Genomic DNA, 17,636 nt, shown 5'->3' with positions numbered 1-17,636 from the left:
GCCAAAGGCTGGCTGCTCTGAGTAGAGCTCAGGAAGCTCCTTGGTGCACAATAGTCCTGGAGAAAGCCCCACGTTCCCTGTGCAGTCACCTCGCACCCAAGTTGTGACGGGACCCTGCCCACACAAACCTCTGCCCTGACCTCTAATGGCCTGCAAGTTCATTTTCCTGCCGCTGGGGACCTGCTCCCAACCATTCCCAAATTCTCATCCGCTCCCCAGATGAATCCAAACCTCTTCTGGCTGGCTGGCTCTGACGCCCCTCCTGGTGTACCAGCGCCTTGCTGGCCCTTCTGTGCTCAAGGCACTGGCTCAACAGGGATTTGTCCCATTTCTACTAGGAAACAGAAATTACTTTTTAAAAGTAGGCTCCGTGCCCAATGTGGGGCTTGAACTCACGACCCTGAGACTAAGGGTCACATACTCTACCAACTGAGTCAGGATGGCGCCCCAGGAGAAATCGCTTTTTTTTTTTTTTTTTTAAACCTTTGTTTTATTCTAAAGTAGGCTCCGCACCCACAATGGGCTTGAACTCACGACCTTGAGATCAAGAGTCTCACACTCTATGGAATAAACCAGCCAGGCGCCCAGAATTACTTTTGACTTCTCTGACTACCCGCTTGTGGGTCTCCAGTGGCCCCCACTGGAGTGACGCCACCCCAGGGAACCCCCCTTTTATTTTGCAAGCCCCAGCCCAGCATGATGAAACCTTGAAGGCTCAGGCTGACCTACTTGCCTCCCCATGTGCTCTCCAATCCCTCATTCCCCATCCAGTGCTGCGTGTGCAGATCAATCTTGAACCCTGGAAGCACTTGACCAACCCGAGTAACTCAAGGTTGTTTATGTCTGACTAGGTTTCTAACCAGAAATCCTGCCTCCTTCTCCGGACCAATCTTGGGTTTCTCCAGAGCCCGAACACTGACCTTTCCCAGCCGGTGTTCCTTTCACCAACCAGGCTGAGGGGGCAGGAAGCCAGCGCCGAAGTGACAGGACAGACGGGCTTGAGCAAAGGGCTTTTCCTGCACTCTTTCAGGTCCTAAGGCGGGTGGGAAAGCATTTCTCCTCTCTCCCCACTCTTGCCTCAGAGGCAGGTGGCTCCCTACACTTCTGAAGGCCAAGCCTCTCTCCCATTTCAGGGCCTGGAGCTCCTTGGAGAAAGGCCCAGAGACGTGCCTTAGCTAGCCACTTTGTTACTCTCCAAAACCTTAACAAAAGCTGACGGCGGGGGAGCAGGGAGGGAGCTAGCACAGGAATGGAGCTGGCCCCAGGGGAGAGAGACGGAGGAGATGGCGGGGCTGTGGTTAAGTCATTTATTGATTTTATTTCTAAAACCCACATAGCGCCACTTTGCCTCTTCCAGAGCTTCAAAGAGCTAATTAACCGCCCAATGAGCCCACCAGGGAAACCGAGCTTGTGGGGGAAGCAATGAGGTGAAGCCAAGGTCAAAGAGGGTTGCTAGGCCCCAGGCCCTGCCCCCATTCCGCCAGTTAAGGACAAAGAGAAAAGAGCTTGTTCTCTTCCTTTAGTCACCTGTAGTCTTAGGGCCTGGTTAGGGAAACCCACTGAACTTGCCTCCCTCCTGAGGGTTTCCTGAACCCCGCAGGCCTACGGCAGAGATACAGACGCCCCGGACGGGGCCCACAAAACCCGGCCGTGCTCCACACAGAAGGCACTGGGCGGGCCCAACCTGAAGGTGGAAAGCAGACCAGGCTGGAGCTGCCCCCACCGGCCAGGTGCCGGGGCGGCAGGGGCGTGCTGTCCCTTAACCTCCTCCAAAGGAAGGAGAGGCTGCCAGGAAAGGCAGGCTCCACGCAGGCTCCCCAGGGGCGGTGCGGCACAGCGGCGGCAACAGTCGGGCGAGGACCTCGCTGCCTCGTGCGGCCCTGACGTGGGTTTTTTTTTCTGCTGCCACAACAGGCACTGTCCACTGCCCCACCCGTGAAAGAACAAAATGGCTCGAGACCCCTGCGAAGAAGTGCTTACGAAAAGTGCAGACGGGGCACTTTTTCTCGCCCCCACCAACCCCCAAAGCCTGCAGCGGCAGCAGGCTGCAAGCAAGTCACGGGCAGAGAAAGAAAAAGCCACTTGGCGGTTTTAATTTTAGCTGCTCTGTGCCTCACAGGCAGGATTAGTTGGCTTGACCTTTAGTGCTGATGCTTCCCTAGGCCCAGGGCCTTGGTCAGGTGGCGGCTTCCAGGCAGAAGTCGCAACCAGAGCTCATCAGGGGTGGGTGAGTGTGTGCGCGTGTGCGTGTTGGGGGGGGGGGGGGTTGTCCAAGCCCCAGGGAAAGGCTTTCAAAAGAGCAGGGACCAGGGGAATGAGGGGTGATGGCGGCGAGGAGGGGGGTGCAAAGAACCCGGGTCTCAGCTAGTAAACCAGGGAGAGATGGCGGGACCACCCACACACTCAAGCTCCCACCGGCAAAGCCACACACGGGGACACAGGTGGGAGGCTCCTTAATTAGTGTCGCAGCAGTCCCCCAGAAGAGACCAGGGCGGCTGGGGCCAGGTGCTGAATGGAGGTAAAAAAAGTAACTCTGGTGCTGGTGGAGGGGATCTAAGAAGAGAAAATGAAGAAACAGACCCAGAAAACCACACTGCTCTTTTATTCAATGGAACACCCCCCTTTAACGCAGTGTTGAATCATACACCGAAAAAAAAGCCCAGAGAAATTTCTGCAGATAAACCAGTGAAGAGAACGCGCATTATACATTATTGTCAACATAATCACTCCATGAAGAGGGAAGGGGAGGAAAAAGGAAGTAGAACGAAAAACGAGGGGCTCAAACCCTTAGACACTGCAAAACATTCAGACGTTTGGGATTAAAATAAAATTTAAAAGGAAACCTTCCAGGAAGGAGAGGAACAAATGGAATCTGAGGCAGCTTAGATGCTCAGGGAGCATGGAAAGGACTCTCCAGGGTGGCAGACGAGCCCAAGGTGGCTTGGGTGGCCCCACCTAACGCAGGCAGGGGTGCCGGGATAGGTGTCGACCCAGAACCTGGAAATGAACCCACTTCTCTACAAAGGTGGCAAAGACAAAAATCTCACACTACAGAAAGGACAAAAAAAAAAAAAGTCTCTGGGGTGGTCATGGCAACCTTGAAAATTTTAGAACCAAAGAACCCCCCCCCCCCCGCCCCACCCCCGCAACTAGCCTGACATCAATGGCTAAAGCTTGCGCCTAAAACCATTTGCTCCCTCCTCTCCTTAGGAAGAGAAGAACAAGGAACGGAGAAAAAGGAAAGGAATCTAATTGCAGCAGAAGATCGGGGAAGAGCATCTCCTTGGACGGAGTCTGAAGAAAGGAAGAGATCAGGAAATAACAAAGGAAAAAGAAAAAAAATTAATAAAAATTTCACGATATGGAGCCAGCGTGTTCCGATTCCGTCCACAAAAATAACTCAGGCTGCTTTGCCGAACCATCCCGTCCACCAGGGGCGCTGCTGAGGCTGTCTGCCTGGAAGGGTCACCAATGGGCGCGGAAAGTCCTCACTCTCATGGCTCGGGCCATCGCCGCCGCGGGGAGGGATCCTGGCGGCCCGGTTTGGGGAGAGGCAAAGGGAGTTGGGTGAGGAGAGAAAGAAGACAAAGAAGACACTCGATGCTACGGGGCGCCAGGAGAGCCCAAGCTGGCGCCCCTACTACCACCTGCCCGTTCCCAAGCGAGTCCTTGGTCGCTTGGCCCAGCCCGGTGCGTGCACACACACACATGCGTGCACACCAATCACATGCGTGCATCCCAATGTCTGGCTCCATATGGTGAGGTTCGGCGTGTGTTTAAACGAGACCAATTCTCTCTCTATATAATATATATTTTCTTAAAAAAACCGAGTCTAGTTCTGTGGTGGAGGCGGTGGGGGAGCTGGAGGCATCCCGAAGGGCGGCATGCCCGCCACCCCCATGCCCATCATGGTGACAAAGTTAGAAGGGTCCATGGGAGGCGGAGGAGGAGGGGGCGGGGCATACATCATGCCGGCGGAACCAGGCGGCGGAGGCGGCGGAGGGGGAGGGGCCCCGGGCGGCAGAGGCGGCTGGACCCCGGGGGGCAGGGGCACCATAGTGGGGTTGCCTTGCATCTGAGGGGCTCCTGGAGAAGCTGCGGCAGCCGCCTGCTGCTGTTGCCATGGCGGGATGGACCCTGTGCCAGCGCTCGTGGTGGTAGTCGTCGTATCTGGGGTGGTAAAGAAGCCCAAGGTCACACGCGCGGGGGCACACCGCGGCTCTCTGCGGCTGCTGCCTTGGGATGGGGGGGCGAGGGGCGCCTGCTCCTTGCTTGGCATGCGGTACGGTGGTGGGGGGCGGGCGGGCGGGGCTGTCCTGGTGATGGGGAGTGGAGGGGTGGGCAGGACTACCCTGGGGTCAGCCTCGAGGTCTCTGGGCTTCACAGAGTAAGCCCTTTGTCACCAATGCCCGTGGAAGGGCTGAGGGAAAGGTACCAGACACAAGAACCGGCTCTGACGTCCCTCCGCCCATCCGCCGCCACCACCGAACGGCACATTCAACCTCAAGGCCACAGCTACTCTCCCCACAGCCCGGTCCCATCCCTGCAGTCTCTCAGGCCCCAATCACATCCCTCTCCACGGCATGCAAGCACCCTCCCCACCCTGGCCCTCCGCACAGGCTCGGGCCAGCCAGCGGCTGGCAGCTCCCACAGCCCACCGAGCGCCTGGATTTCCGGCACCCTACCTACGATGGCAGGTTCCCTCCAGGTCCCCCAAAACCTCTCCCCAGACACAACCACGCCAAACATCAGCTCTCTTCCCCAAGATCCCCAGGAGGGCCAGGAGGCCCTTTCTGTTTACACCCCCAGCAGAGACCAGAGTCTCCTCCCAGGGTGTCCGCCTGCCCGCGTGAGCTGCGAGGTTCTCTCGTCCCTCTCAGCCCCACCTCCCCATCCCACCCACCCCCACAAGCCCAAAATATTCCACTCACTTTGCTGCCATGGCAAGGGGGTACTGGAAGCCATACTGCTGCTGGGCGGAGGAGGTGGCGGAGGCTGCTGCTGCTGCTGCTGCCATGGGGGAAGAGGGCCAGAGGGAGGGGGCGGGGGCTGCCCACTGGGAGGCGGCGGCGGCGGCGGCATCATGCCCATAGGCGGCGGTGGCATCATACCTGCGGGCAGGCGGAGGCAGGGGTGAGGCCTCAGGGGAGGAGAGACCGGAGACCCCACTCGCGCCCAGGGCACACCCCAAAGGGAGCAGGGGACAGGCTGTGTTACCTTTTCCTTGATGCAGGCGATAGACCCCAGAGCCCACAGGCGTACTTCCCAGGTACTGATCTTGATGGAAGGAAAGAGCAGGGACTTAGCAGGACATTGGAACCAGCCAGAGAAGATGCCCCCACCGACAGCTCGTTCGGTCACACAGCCTGCGATGGCTACCGTTCTAAGAACAGTTCTAGAACCGTTGCCTTGAAGAGGGAGGCCTGTGTCTACCCCACACAGAAAACACTTCCTGAACCAGAACAAAGTCCTGCTCCTTCTGGAGCCCGAGCCTTGGCAGGAGACCTGGTGCGACACCCAGCCACTCCGAGGGCTGCTTCCGGTTCGCAGCAACCTGATGTAACCCTTGCTTATCCCAAAGCCCCAAGGTTTCTGGTCTGACACTTACTTACCCATTGGAGGAGGGCCATGATGCCCAGGTGGGTGGGGGCCCTGGTTCATCGGTGGTGGTGGCGGCTGCATCCAAGGGGGTGGGGGTCCGTTAGGGTTGTGCTGCATGGGATGTCCACCGTGCCCACCTGTCAGGCTGGGTAACGGGTGTGGGAAGCTGTGGGGGCCACCTCCGGGCCCACCAGGACCACCTCCGTGCATGCCGTGGTAGGGCCGACTCTCTGAAGGGCCCGAATTCATCCAGGGTGGGCGGCTCTGGGTGGTGGACATGAGAGACTATGTGAGAGCATTTCCCGCCAACGTCCCTGCCTGCTCCCCCTGGTGGCAACACTGTTCTTTCGGCTCCGTCAAGAGGTCCAGAACCGGAGGACGGGATCTTCCCAAAGCGAGAGATCCCCAAACATCCTGACATCCGGAAGAACAATGTTGCCAGCCATGTCCGCCAACCTGCTCTACCCAGAGCACCTGGCCACAGCGCCCCTGTCTCCGAGGAAGAGAACGGGGGACCGGGCCACAAAAACCAGCCCCTGAAACTCACCGGGGGAGGTGGGTTGTTGGCGGGAGCAGCAGGCCGAGGCGCACTGGCCAGGGGCGTGGTGGCAGGCCCAGAGGTGGAGCCCACGGACGCTGGCACAGGGGCTTCGCCCAGTTCAGCCATGAGGGACAAATACTCTTTATCCATCCGTGCTTTATCCTGAGCTGACTGGGGGTCACCAGGCCTGAAGGTGGGATAGGGAACGGAGAGAGAGAAGAGAAAAAAAAAAAACCCCTTCGTTATTAAAAAGTTTTACGTTCTGAGAAATTGACAGAGTTTTGAGGAATCCAACGATCCTTCCTCAAAATAGTCTCATCCAATTTTCAGTTCTGTGCCCAGCTCTGCATCTGAGATTACCACGCGGATCTCTGCCACAACAGAGAAGACTGAGATCATACGACCACGCCAGCCACGGGAGCCAGGAAAGCATAGGCTCTTCCAAAAAACAAACTTGCATCAGATCCTACATTCCCAGTTTGAGGAAAGGAAAATATATGCAAGACGAGAGCACCTGCCAGGTTTTCCAAAGTAAAAAAAGGAGAAAACTGTTGCCATCAAGGGCTGGTTCAAAACCGGTCAAGAATCCAGACTGCTTAGCAGCAAAAGGTAGTTAACACCGAGGCACAGTATATCCAAAATGGAAATTTCCAGTGTTCCTGAACTCAAGACGAGCCACAAAATACAGGTGTTCTGCACAAGCTGCTCCTCATCATCCTGGGCTTTAACGTCACACCGTCACAGACCACACTCACAGAAAGGGAGCATCTCTCTGGTCCAAAGGTTAATAGGAACCAACCAACAACGTGCTAAAAAAAAAAAAAAGTTTCGTACACCGCAGGCTACAAAGAAGCTCCAACTCCAGCCGCTCACCTTTGGAATTTACAATCGGAAGCAATATGGCCAGCCCCTCCGCACTTGGTACACACTGTGGTATTGGTAATGCTGCGGGTCTCTGAGCTCTGCCAAGGTCTTAAGATCCTGTCAAGGAAGAAAAAACAAACACACAAAAAAAGACAAAGTCATCTCAAGAGCCACGGTCACGCTCCCTACTCCCACAGGTTCTTTAGGTCCGAGTGGACTCTCCCTCCCTTCAAAACTGATGCCACACCTGTTATCATCTTCTCGAAGGGTCCCGTTCAAACGGGCCAACTCCCGAAGCTGCATCTTCCGTAGATCATTCTGGTCCTCAGGGGTCTCAATACCCTGCTTCAGGATGTTTCTTATCTAGCGGAGATGGAACAGTCAGTCACGTAAGCACCGGGGCCACTGCATGGCTTCTAGCAATAGGCTTCCTTTCTGGCTGCCTCACCTGTTCCACAGCTTTCTTCACATTCTCCATGGTGTTGGCGGTAACCAGGGCATGAAGTGGTTCATCTTCTCCAGGCAACATCTGGCCATCTTTGCGCCCGACCTTCCCTTCTTTGACAGACCCTTTTCCCCGAATCATAATCTTGGCGTTACATTCCTTCTCTATGTTCTTCAAGGTGTTCCCTCTATCAGAGGCAGAAAGAACGGAGTCTTTGTATTCGCCAGGCAAGTTCACATGCCAGAAGAGACAGAGCGGGCTGACCACACTGGCAGAAAGTGGGACAGCATGGAGTTGGATTTTCCCACCAAAAGCTCCAGGACCCCCAAGTGAAGGCCAGCCATAGCAAACGATCCCCAGGATCGGACTTCTCTGCAGTAAGAGGCCGAAGTTAAAGAGATTTTCTCACAGAAAGGCGTGACCTCCCACCCAAAACGGGAAGGCAAGCTATCAACTGTACCCAATGGGGCCTAAGATCGATCCATCCCACGGGGTCTCAGGAATGACGCACCGTCCCATAGGACAGCACTTACTCACCTGGGCCCAATCAGCAGCCCCACGAAGTTGATTTCTGGGTACTCATCTTGTGGAATCATTACTTTATCGCTCACCCGTGTTGCTGGAGGCCTAAGAAAGAATAGACTCATGGACTCTGCGTGTTTCGGAGACAGGACACCGACATGCCACAGCTCTTCTAAACCTGAGCTTGGTACCATGTGTTAATCACACGTGACTTGGGGCGAGAGAGGAGACATGGGTACCAAAACGGTTCTACCACCAGCTCACACGTGGCCCACACGCGTCCTTGTCCCGGACCGGCCAGCCCCTCTGCTTACTTGTAATCTGCAGGCGGCTTGAAATCAGGGTTGAGGGCAACCATCTCCGTGATGAGGTTGTGCCGCTCCTCTTCAAGCTTTTTGCGGGTGCGGAACTCGCGCGTGTTAAGCCGCTTCCCCTCGCTATTGTAGATGGGCTCAGGGGAAGGGGACCTGTGGGAAACAGAGCCCCGTTACTGCTCTGCCTTCACTTTTCTCATCCCACACGGGCTAAAATTAGTCTTCCCCAGCCCCTCTGCCTCTCAGACCCTAACACAACACTCTTCGGAGGAACCGACCATAACGTGTGCTATTCAAGATCGTGTGGAGTGGGGAGATGAAAGCTGGCTTAGCATAGGGGGACTGGGGTGTGTGTGAGAGAAGAAAAAAAAACGGTCTGGCTTCTAATTGTTGAGAAGAAAAAAGTCTGTCCTTCTGGGGGGAAATCTTTGGACTGTAAATGGCAAGGACAGTATCATCTTCTGGAGTCTTCTTGCCAAGTATGGATTTTTCTTTCGTTTTTAAAAAAGCTGTACGATATTACAACTCTACGAACCACGGAAACCCCAAGTTTAGGTAAAATGTGGACTCTTGCAGAGCTCGCGCCCTAGCAGGAAGAGTGTCTGCACCCCTACCGCAGAGTAAGTACGAGCTCTTTAACCCAATGCGACTGGGACTCAAGGCTGCTGCAGCTACTTGGCCCCACAATGGAGAGAGATGGTTCAAGGCTTCGTCTCTGCTTTTCCTTCAATGGCCTGGCTGGCTGTGTCCAAGGCCCAGGAGCCAACCTGTTTTCTGGCTGTTCGAGGTTGGGGAGTCTGGGTAGAGAAAAACGTTAAAGTGCTAACGCAGCTTCTGCTAGAGGCTGCAAGTGCAGATTTGGTCAAGTACTTGTCTAGGGTCTGGACCTGCAAACGGCAAGGGGAAAACCTAGGATTCTCCACCAGAGTTTACAAGTCCAGAAAGCAGATTTTCTCTCTCTCATTTTTTTAAGGAGTAAAATGCTGTTGCTACAAGTAAAAAAATAGTAACGATAAAATGGTCAGTTTACCACAGCTGGATTTTGCGGTAATAAAAAAAGAGAAGTTACGCTCCTAGAATTCTGAGTTGAGATTACAAAAAGGACCATAGCTTGATATTCTGAATGAAAATTTAGTAGCAGCTGCAAGAAGGGAAGAGATCATGTGGATCAGGTTATTAAAAAAACATCCTGAAAGTAGTCAAGACTCCTATACCCTTGGTTTAGTTGAGAGAACCTTGCCTAGTTGGAGAGCAAGGACTGAACTCGGCTGCTCCCACTGTCTTCAGCCTAAAGGGAACCATGTCATACCACATTACACACACGATGGAATAAAAGGTCAGGTTTGTTCATGGCTAATGACGACTAAATGACACCTCCGTTTCTAGCATTTATATAAACTGTTGACACAATCCAATGATAGTGAACAAAAGCAAACATACCCCAGCTCATTAGACTATCAGCTTACACATTTATGTCTATAAGAGATCTTAAAAACATTTTTAACTGTGCAACTTAAGCAACATCAAGATAGCAGAAAGTGGCTTAATATTGAGAATACACCTTCTTAAGAAATAACCTTATTAAGGTAAGAAACTCATGCAATTCCCTCCAACCTGGGCTCAAAAGCAAAACCAGTCAGGCATTAGGCCCTCTTTCAAACTGAATACAAGGGAGAAGAAAACTCTGCTCTGGTTTTATTTCTAACATGCTTGACATTTCTAATTCTCACCCCACAGCTGTCTAGAATGTAAGCATTTCTAGCTAATCAACAAAACAAGTTTTACCAGTACCAAATCGGTCATTTAAAAGCCTCCCCACAGTTTAACCTCTTCCCAAATTGTGGATGTGAAAGGCAATAGCTAATATTCTAGAGGTTAGATTGGCCCAACTTCTTCACTTCGAATAGGCATCACATAGATGAACTAAACTCTAATCCCAGTTCTCCAGGAAGCAAAGGTTTGTTAAAAATTCAACCTTTTGAGGAATTGCCTGGTAACCTGTTAGACATATTACTAAAGGGAAAAAGGCCAAAAAAAAAAAAAAAAAAAAAAAAAAAAAAAAAAAAAGGCACTCAACAGTTGTGGTCTACAACCTACAATGCAAATCTTGGGGGGGGGGGGGGGGGGGGGACAACACCAAAAAATATAAAACACAACCTTCCAACCAAAACCTACAGGTAAAAAATAACAAATTCAATCACGTAAAATGAGAGAACACATGGAGAAATTAATTTGTTCCCTGGCAAATGGCAGCAGAAAGATGCATTGAGTGAGTGGCTTCTAAAACCATTACATCATCTTCCTGATTTAACAAGCCATTAATTGGGTAATAAAAGCCGAAAACACTAACTTTTAAAGGCAAGTGCTTTCAACTATGCTGCCTGCACTAAGAGAAACTTCACGGAGAGGGAGGCATACTGCCCTTCGATTAGACTTTAGCGGTTTGAAGTTCAACCAGTCAGTAAAATTCCTGGTTAAAAAGTTCATTTCCCTCAGACTTTTGACTTTTCAAAGGTGAGAGAAATGATAAACAGAGATGACATGACCACAGCTGTTTGCAAACCACACTCTTATAAAAAATCAAGGTGATTTAGGGTTGGTTGCTAGCCTTCCCCAAATAGCTGAGAAATGTTCTGGCCCCTCCCAATACCCCCAGGCAATGGCCAAGGCTGAAAATTCACTGGCAGTGAAGGAAGCTGGTTAGAAATCTCATCTATTTGAAAACCATCTCAAAACCATGAGGAGGACTGCAGCAATGAGCTAACCAGGTAAGAGTTTCTGGTCTGCTCAAACTCAGTGATGCTCAAAAATATTCTTAATCCCTGCATCGTGTACCTGTGAGAAAAACTCTATACCCTCGGCTTTCCACCACAGCGGTTACTGTAAAGGCTGGTGAACGGGCCACCTCACTGTCCCTACTACAGGTGGGTAAATCAGGTGAAAATCTACATGCTTACCAATTGGAAACCAGTTGTCCATTTGCCCGTTAACTTTTTATTCTGCTAGTAATTAAGTTTCATTCCAATTTTCTAACTGATGACTAACCATACGGATTGCTAATTAAACCCTAGGCCCAAGAGTCAGAGTATTAGCAGTCGTCTTACTATGATTTCTTTGAACTGACACAATATGTTGCCACCAGTAAAACGTATTGAGAAAAAGGTAAAAGCGTTACTGTCAGCTGGTTAAAACTGTTTCCCAACCTGTCCTCAGGGTTAGGGGGGATGCCCAGGTCTCCTGTGCGCAGTTTACGAGTCAGGTCTTCTATCTGCAGTTGCACTGGAAGAAACCAGGTTAGGAAAGAAAAAAAAAGGATGGAAAAAAGACAATGTTACCAAAAAACATCTCAAATCTCAACAACAAGCATGAAGAACTCGGAGACTTTGAAAGGGACGACTGATCAGTGAACACTCTGAGGCAAAAACCCCCAACCGCCTATCGGCAGGAGTCCATTTACATCTATAGGTATTTTTCACTTCAAAATGGTTATCACTTAAGGAAGCAAACAGTTTGTTGGAAGAGGGGTTAGCGGTATAGACTGTTCACTAAGGCTAACGTCAAAGCAATTACTCGGTGTTTCACTTCTCCCTCCCCCCTCAAGGCTTGCTATACGAATGGCACCCAAAACAAAGCATGTACGTTATCACCAATACCCTGTTCCCAACCAAATTACTTTGAGGGCAAGACTCTTGAGAGTTTACTTTTCGTCATTAAGTATTAAGCATAGCCCAAAATGAAATCCAATTAACATGGGACAAGGAAAAATACCAGTTGAGCAAAGATCATTTTCATTGATACCAGATTCAAAATTCCTTAAACAAGTAAGACATTTAATAACCAATTCGATACCTCGTAAACAGTTCGTTATACATACTCTTTCCGTACAACCCGATCCGTACTAATAAGGATCTCCCAATACCTGTTGCTTTTGTTCAAATCTTCATATACCTTAATAAACCAGTAACCGTGAGAGGTTAACAAGTCTGTCTTCAGACTCGCTCCTCATGAGGAGTGTAAAAGGAAGGGGGGAGAAAATAGAAGTGTGGGTCAAGGAGAATGTGTGTGGCCCTCAGACCTTGACAAATAAGGCTGTACGTGAAAAAGAGAGGAGGGTTTCACAAAAGTTCAATGACTCCAGGGAAACGTTACCCGGCTGATTTCTCAAGATAATGGAACTGCAGAGCAAGATCACTTTCTTCAGTGTGCTGAAGAGTCACCCGTGTCTTACCTTTGTAGCATCTGAGAGTTGTGAGCAGCCATCTCTAGTAAGGGCAAGTCTTAACTGGGTTGGGTTAAAGTTGAGTTGGCTCCAAAAACAGGATTAATACAGGTCTAACCCAAGACATCCTTCTAATTTTAAATACATCCCACAAGGCTATACCGTATATCCACTCCAACTCCAGAGAAGTGAAAATCCACACTCGTATCAAGAGATGATACTTGGGGGCGTCGTACAAGGCAGCGTGTACTATGAGAGACAGAAGATGAACGAGATCTGTGGATCCCTAAAGCTCTTCTATGCCAGGAAAGTGCTGACTTGACGGTCAAGTATTAAGTTCAAGAACTCAAGTGAAAGTCCCCTTCATGGGAGCAGGCAGTCCTCCTAACTACGGTAGGGATGTGGGGTCTGACCTGAGGAAATAACTGGAAATTAAACCCAAAGTTTGGGATCTTCCTTGGAGCTGAGATCTATACTGGCCTCGGCTTTGACTCTATCCACTTGGATTATAGCTGTAAACAGCCCTTCGGGCTCAGTGCATTAACTCCCTGCACAGGAAGAGAACTGGAGAACTGCAGAGAAGTTTGCTTTTCCCCATTTTCTAAGACTGCTTGTGTTTTGGGAACATTATCCCACTAGGAACATTTCGCAAGGTTGTAAAGACCCAGAACGATCCAGTGTGAGATGAAGGGGTGGGTGGCAGTAGATTGGAACAGTGGGGAAAGAAGAAATATTAGTACGTGAAAACAAGATAAACAATTCCAACACCTCAAAACTCTCGGCAGTTAAAAAAACGAGATTCAGATCCTCAAGAATAACACATGCCAGCCTTGAAGCTTTTACTTATGAAGGCTCCAGACTCATAGGCCTAGGCAGCCTTTGCCCTAATTTACTCCAAAGGGGATGTTTATCTGGTTAGTAAGAAATATTTCCAAGTGAACTTTTCAGAGACAGCTGCAGATACATGAATAAAAGTGAAACTTGCATTAAAAACCTTGTATTTGAAAAAAGGTAATTTTAAGATTAACTTCATTTACATTGTGGACAGTCATTGTTAATTCTTGAAATTTCCCATCAGTTAAGATCTTTTATCCTATCACCTCATTCCATATCCAAGTAGTATCCCTTTCCCAGCAGAGTTCTTTGATAGTAAATAGTAAAAGAGCCCTCGTTTTAAGACAGCTCTCCAAAGACCAAACCAGAAAAGATGCTGAAGGAAAGGTTAGATTCAACAAAATGGTAAAAAGGGGTGCACTGTGAACACTTTCAGAGCCAGTCTTTGATTAAATTAAGTTTTTTTCTTTTCAGAAAGTACCTATAAAAAAGTAAAAGACCACATTTGAAGGGGAGAAGGAATATGAAATTATGGTGAAAAACCATGCTGTGAAAAAGGTACTTAGTTTATAATACCTGCAGTGTTCTCCACTGGGGCCGTGTCCAGAGAGGCAGAAGACACTCACCTCACAACTGGCAACGAGCAGCAGCTGAAAAGGGCAGGTGGGGTGCTGGACTGGGGGCTACCCTCACTCCTAAAGTGGGTCCCTCTACCTTCCTGGCACTCATGGAGAACACTGCTGTTACAGACAGACCAAAACAAGGAGCTGCAAACCCAGGACTTAACACAGCAAAAACTGATGGATTATGTCAAAGTCGAGAATGAACACCTGATACCTCATCTTAAAAAAACAAGACTTTAAGGTCTCAAACTTACAACACACAAAATGTCGCTCAGAATAAACTGTAACAATCTGAAAACGCATTTGGGTGCAGAACGTGTATTTACCTATATAAGCTCTTTCTTGTTCCCGAGTAAGTCCAGGGGGGATAACCGTAGGCATTCCTGGAATCACCGTCTTCTGTTCCATCGTATCTTGGTTCCATCGGCTCCTCTTCCGCTTCTTACTTGGGAAGTCTACAGGCAGACAAGGTCCATCAAATGCAAATATAAACCAGCTAACTATAAACAAGCAGATCAGGACACTGCACACAACCTCCGCAGACCGGGAGCCTGAGAACTTGACCTAAGACATTTTATAAATGGCAAAAAATACAAACAAACCCGGGAAATCAGACACATAGCCACTACAAGGGTATCTGGACCTGGGTCCGAAAAAGTAACATTTCACATTTATGGTATATCCAGGGCAACTGTGAGGTACGTAAACAATCTAATAAATCTCTACGTCTAAAGTTTCAGACCTACATCAACCGTGGATGTCGCAGAAGCCAAAGTATACTGAATAATCAGGCTCGTACAATAATATTGAAGAAACCGCTGTTTCTTCCCACGTCCCCCTCCCCACCAGTCACCTTTCCAAATTGGCCAGAACTCAGCGAAACCAATGATTTACTAAGTGAAAAAGCCCAACTTTTCAACAAGATTAGTTTTTTCTTCATCAGTTTAGCCAAGATAAGCAACCTTCCTGGCCAATTAGACACTCAGTATCTGACGTATCAAAAATTCAACAAAGAGCAAGCTATACGACAGCCACCAAGTCCTCCTCCTCCGATACAACTGCGGGAACTCCCTACACTTTTAATACACACAGATCAGTGCTACTTCCCGGGGGGGGGGGGCAGGCCCAGGGGCAAAGCCCCAACACTAAGGGGAAGCATTATCAGACTTCTCTACAGTAAATGAAGCGAGACTAGGAAAAACTTCTCTCCCTCCAAAAGGAGCATAGGCCTCACCCGCACCCCGAGGACTTCCAAACTTTCTATCACTGTAATGAAAACCTTGCCTCGCTGTAGAAAAAGCCGCTCTCCTTGCTACTTTTCTGCTTTTTGGGGACCGGTCTACAACGAGGAAGGAGGCAATCCACGTCATCAGTTGACCCTTTCACGCTTTCCTGACATGCACACCCACCACCCCGTCCACCAAATCAACTCACTCCACGCCCTTCTCCTACACCAGGGGCTAGAATACAGCACAGACCACCCCCCGCGCCCCGCCCCGCCAGATTTTAGTCGGGCCGCGGAGCCCGGCCACCACACTGCGCCTGCGCACAGCAGCCCTTCGCCCTCCCCGCTCCCTCCAGCGCGCGTGCGCACTCGGGGCCCAAGAACCGGGCCGCGCGCCCCGTGGCGCCTCCGCCCGGGGCCTCCCCGTGCGCGCGCGCGCCCCTGCCGCGTGCAGCCGCCGTCGCCGCCGCCGCGCGCCCCTCAGGCGGCCGGGCCCGTCCGCGCGACGCCTCTCGCGCTCTCTCGGCCCGACTCACCTCCTCCGCCGCCGGCCGGGCCCGGCTGCTGGTCCTGACGCGGCGGCTGGGGTGGCGGCAGCTGCGGCGGCGACACGCGCTGGTAGAGCGGCGGCGGAGGGGGAGGCTGCGGCGGCGGGTACGAGGAGCCTGGGGAGGGCGGCGGCGGCGGCGGCTGCTGGGGAGGCGGGGGCGGCGGCGGTGGCGGCGGCGGCAGCGCCGCGAAGGGGAAGGCCGCGGTCAGGGCCCCCACCGAGCCCACGGGCGGGGGCGGCGGCGCCCCGGGCACCAGCAGCCCCGCCCCAGGCCCGGGAGCAGGCGGTGGCCCCGGCTCGAAGCCCCCTTTGGGCCCGGAAAGGGGGGGGAGGCCGGGGGGGCCCAGCTTACCCAGCGGCGTGGCGTTCGCTCCGGTCGCCATGGTGCCCCCGGGGACCGGCACCGGTGGCTCCTTTTAGGTGGCGGCGGCGGCGGCGGCTTCTTCGCGAACCTTCCGGGGGGAGGGGACCCGACTGCGCTGCCGCGGAGCGCGCGGAACCCGTCCTCTCACGCGGCGGGCGGCGGCGGCGCGAGACGCACAAAGAGGGAGGAGAGAGGGCGCCGCGGGGGCGGGCCGGGGGCGACGGGTCCGAGGCCTGGATTGGGCCGAGCCGAGGCAAGGGGGTCGGAATCGGCGGCCTCCGATTGGCGGAGCCTTAGCCCTTCTCGATGCACGCTGGGATTGGCCGGACCGTTAGGCCCGGCGAAGAAATGGCGGACGAGCCTGGCGAGCTAGGAGGTGTCGCAGCGCGCACTTCATTTGTTACTGCGCGAACTGAGCTCAGCGTCCAGAAAGGAGAGGATAGGGTGGGGCAAGCTCTGTGACGTAAGAGCCAAGGGCTTTCTCATTGGTTGAAACTGATTGAGTCGATCAACCTTGGTTGCGTCGTAGTCTCATGGGATTGGCTGTCGCTTGTTCGATTCTTTTTCTACTCCCCTCCCCCGGGGAGCAGTTTCGCTGGGATTAAGCGAGAGGTCGCGGCGGTAAAGCCGCGGCTGAACGAGATTTACGGTGGGGGGAGGAGTGGAGAAGGAGCGCGCATGCGCAGGTGGGACAAAGCTTCCTCTCCGCCCTTCGCTTCATAGACGACCCTGGGGTCCGGCGCGGAAGCCCTAAGTGACGTCAATTCTCGATTCCCATGGTAACCCGGAACTGGGGGACGGGGGGAGGGGCCGGCGCGCGCCCGTAAACAGGATCCGTTGACTAGCCGCAGGTAAAAAAGGACTTCCTGTTTTCTTAAAGGAAGAAAGAAAATAAGCTATAAAATAGCCTTTTTGAAAGGTTAAAAGCAATATCTGAGCCGACAGAAGAACACATAATCTGAGGCGACAACAATATAAAGTCAATTCCAAAATTAATTTACATACACATTGCGTTTCCATGCGAATCTCAATTGGGTTGGGGTGATTACATCATCTTATAATCATAGAATTATGAAAATAGTGGGGAAACTTGTCAACGAGGTCGAGAAGGAACTTGCATTTCAGACGGTACAAACAGTATAAAAGACACCATCATGAAACGATGTGATAGTGTAGGAAAGACCGATGAGGGCAACAGGAAGAGACTGGGAATAGATTCCCCCATATGTAGGTAGATTCCGTAAAGAGAAATTGAGCTAATAAATGGTATAGAGTGCTAAATTAGACAATAAAACAGGCACGGAACACGATGTAGGACACTATCAGAGTCATGTAGAGATAGAGACTTTTAGGAAGACAAGAAACTCAGACTAATAAAAGATGACCACCAAAGAAATGAAAACTGTGTGATAAAAGCAGACAGTAATACATCAGGAAAATATGTTTGCCACACATGATGAAGAGCTTATATGGAAAGAAGTCTTCAAAGTTAATGGGGGGGGGGGGGCACCTGGGTGGCTCAATTGGTTAAGCT

The 17,636-nt window shown here is 51.6% G+C and overlaps 1 protein-coding gene across 15 annotated transcripts; it reads right to left on the bottom strand.

Moving 5' to 3' along the window:
• Positions 1-2,583: 2,583 nt before the first annotated feature.
• On the bottom strand, positions 2,584-16,531 carry SF1 (splicing factor 1). Of its 15 annotated transcripts, none has more exons than XM_078433661.2 (14): positions 15,725-16,531; positions 14,290-14,418; positions 11,491-11,566; positions 8,288-8,440; positions 7,989-8,078; positions 7,455-7,638; positions 7,254-7,369; positions 7,016-7,123; positions 6,149-6,329; positions 5,613-5,886; positions 5,218-5,277; positions 4,932-5,111; positions 3,966-4,170; positions 2,584-3,530 (listed from the first exon to the last, which is right to left on the bottom strand). In XM_078433661.2, the coding sequence occupies exons 1-14, from the start codon at positions 16,119-16,121 to the stop codon at positions 3,401-3,403; spliced, it is 2,283 nt and encodes a 760-aa protein (XP_078289787.1). In that variant the 5' UTR covers positions 16,122-16,531; the 3' UTR covers positions 2,584-3,400. The 15 variants fall into 15 exon arrangements, with proteins under 15 accessions (XP_078289787.1, XP_078289796.1, XP_078289797.1 ...); XM_078433670.2 differs by having other exon boundaries at positions 5,609-5,886; positions 16,091-16,526; XM_078433671.2 differs by having other exon boundaries at positions 5,218-5,272; positions 16,091-16,526.
• Between the last annotated feature and the right edge of the window lie 1,105 nt (positions 16,532-17,636).

The sequence above is a fragment of the Panthera onca genome, chromosome D1, assembly GCF_046562875.1.
Source record: "Panthera onca isolate mPanOnc1 chromosome D1, mPanOnc1 haplotype 2, whole genome shotgun sequence".
NCBI lineage: Eukaryota > Metazoa > Chordata > Mammalia > Carnivora > Felidae > Panthera > Panthera onca.
The sequence above is the reverse complement of the archived record's forward strand: the minus strand, read 5'-3'. Positions and strand labels throughout refer to the sequence as shown.

Excerpts from the sequence above, each read along its gene's own strand:
- SF1 (XM_078433660.2), bottom strand. The coding sequence starts at position 16,121 with ATGGCGACCGGAGCGAACGCCACGCCGCTGGGTAAGCTGGGCCCCCCC. Across the intron at positions 7,639-7,988 it reads GGGCTGCTGATTGGGCCCAG|AGGGAACACCTTGAAGAACA; the intron begins GTGAGTAAGTGC and ends TGCCTCTGATAG. Across the intron at positions 6,330-7,015 it reads TCCGATTGTAAATTCCAAAG|GCCTGGTGACCCCCAGTCAG; the intron begins GTGAGCGGCTGG and ends TCCCACCTTCAG.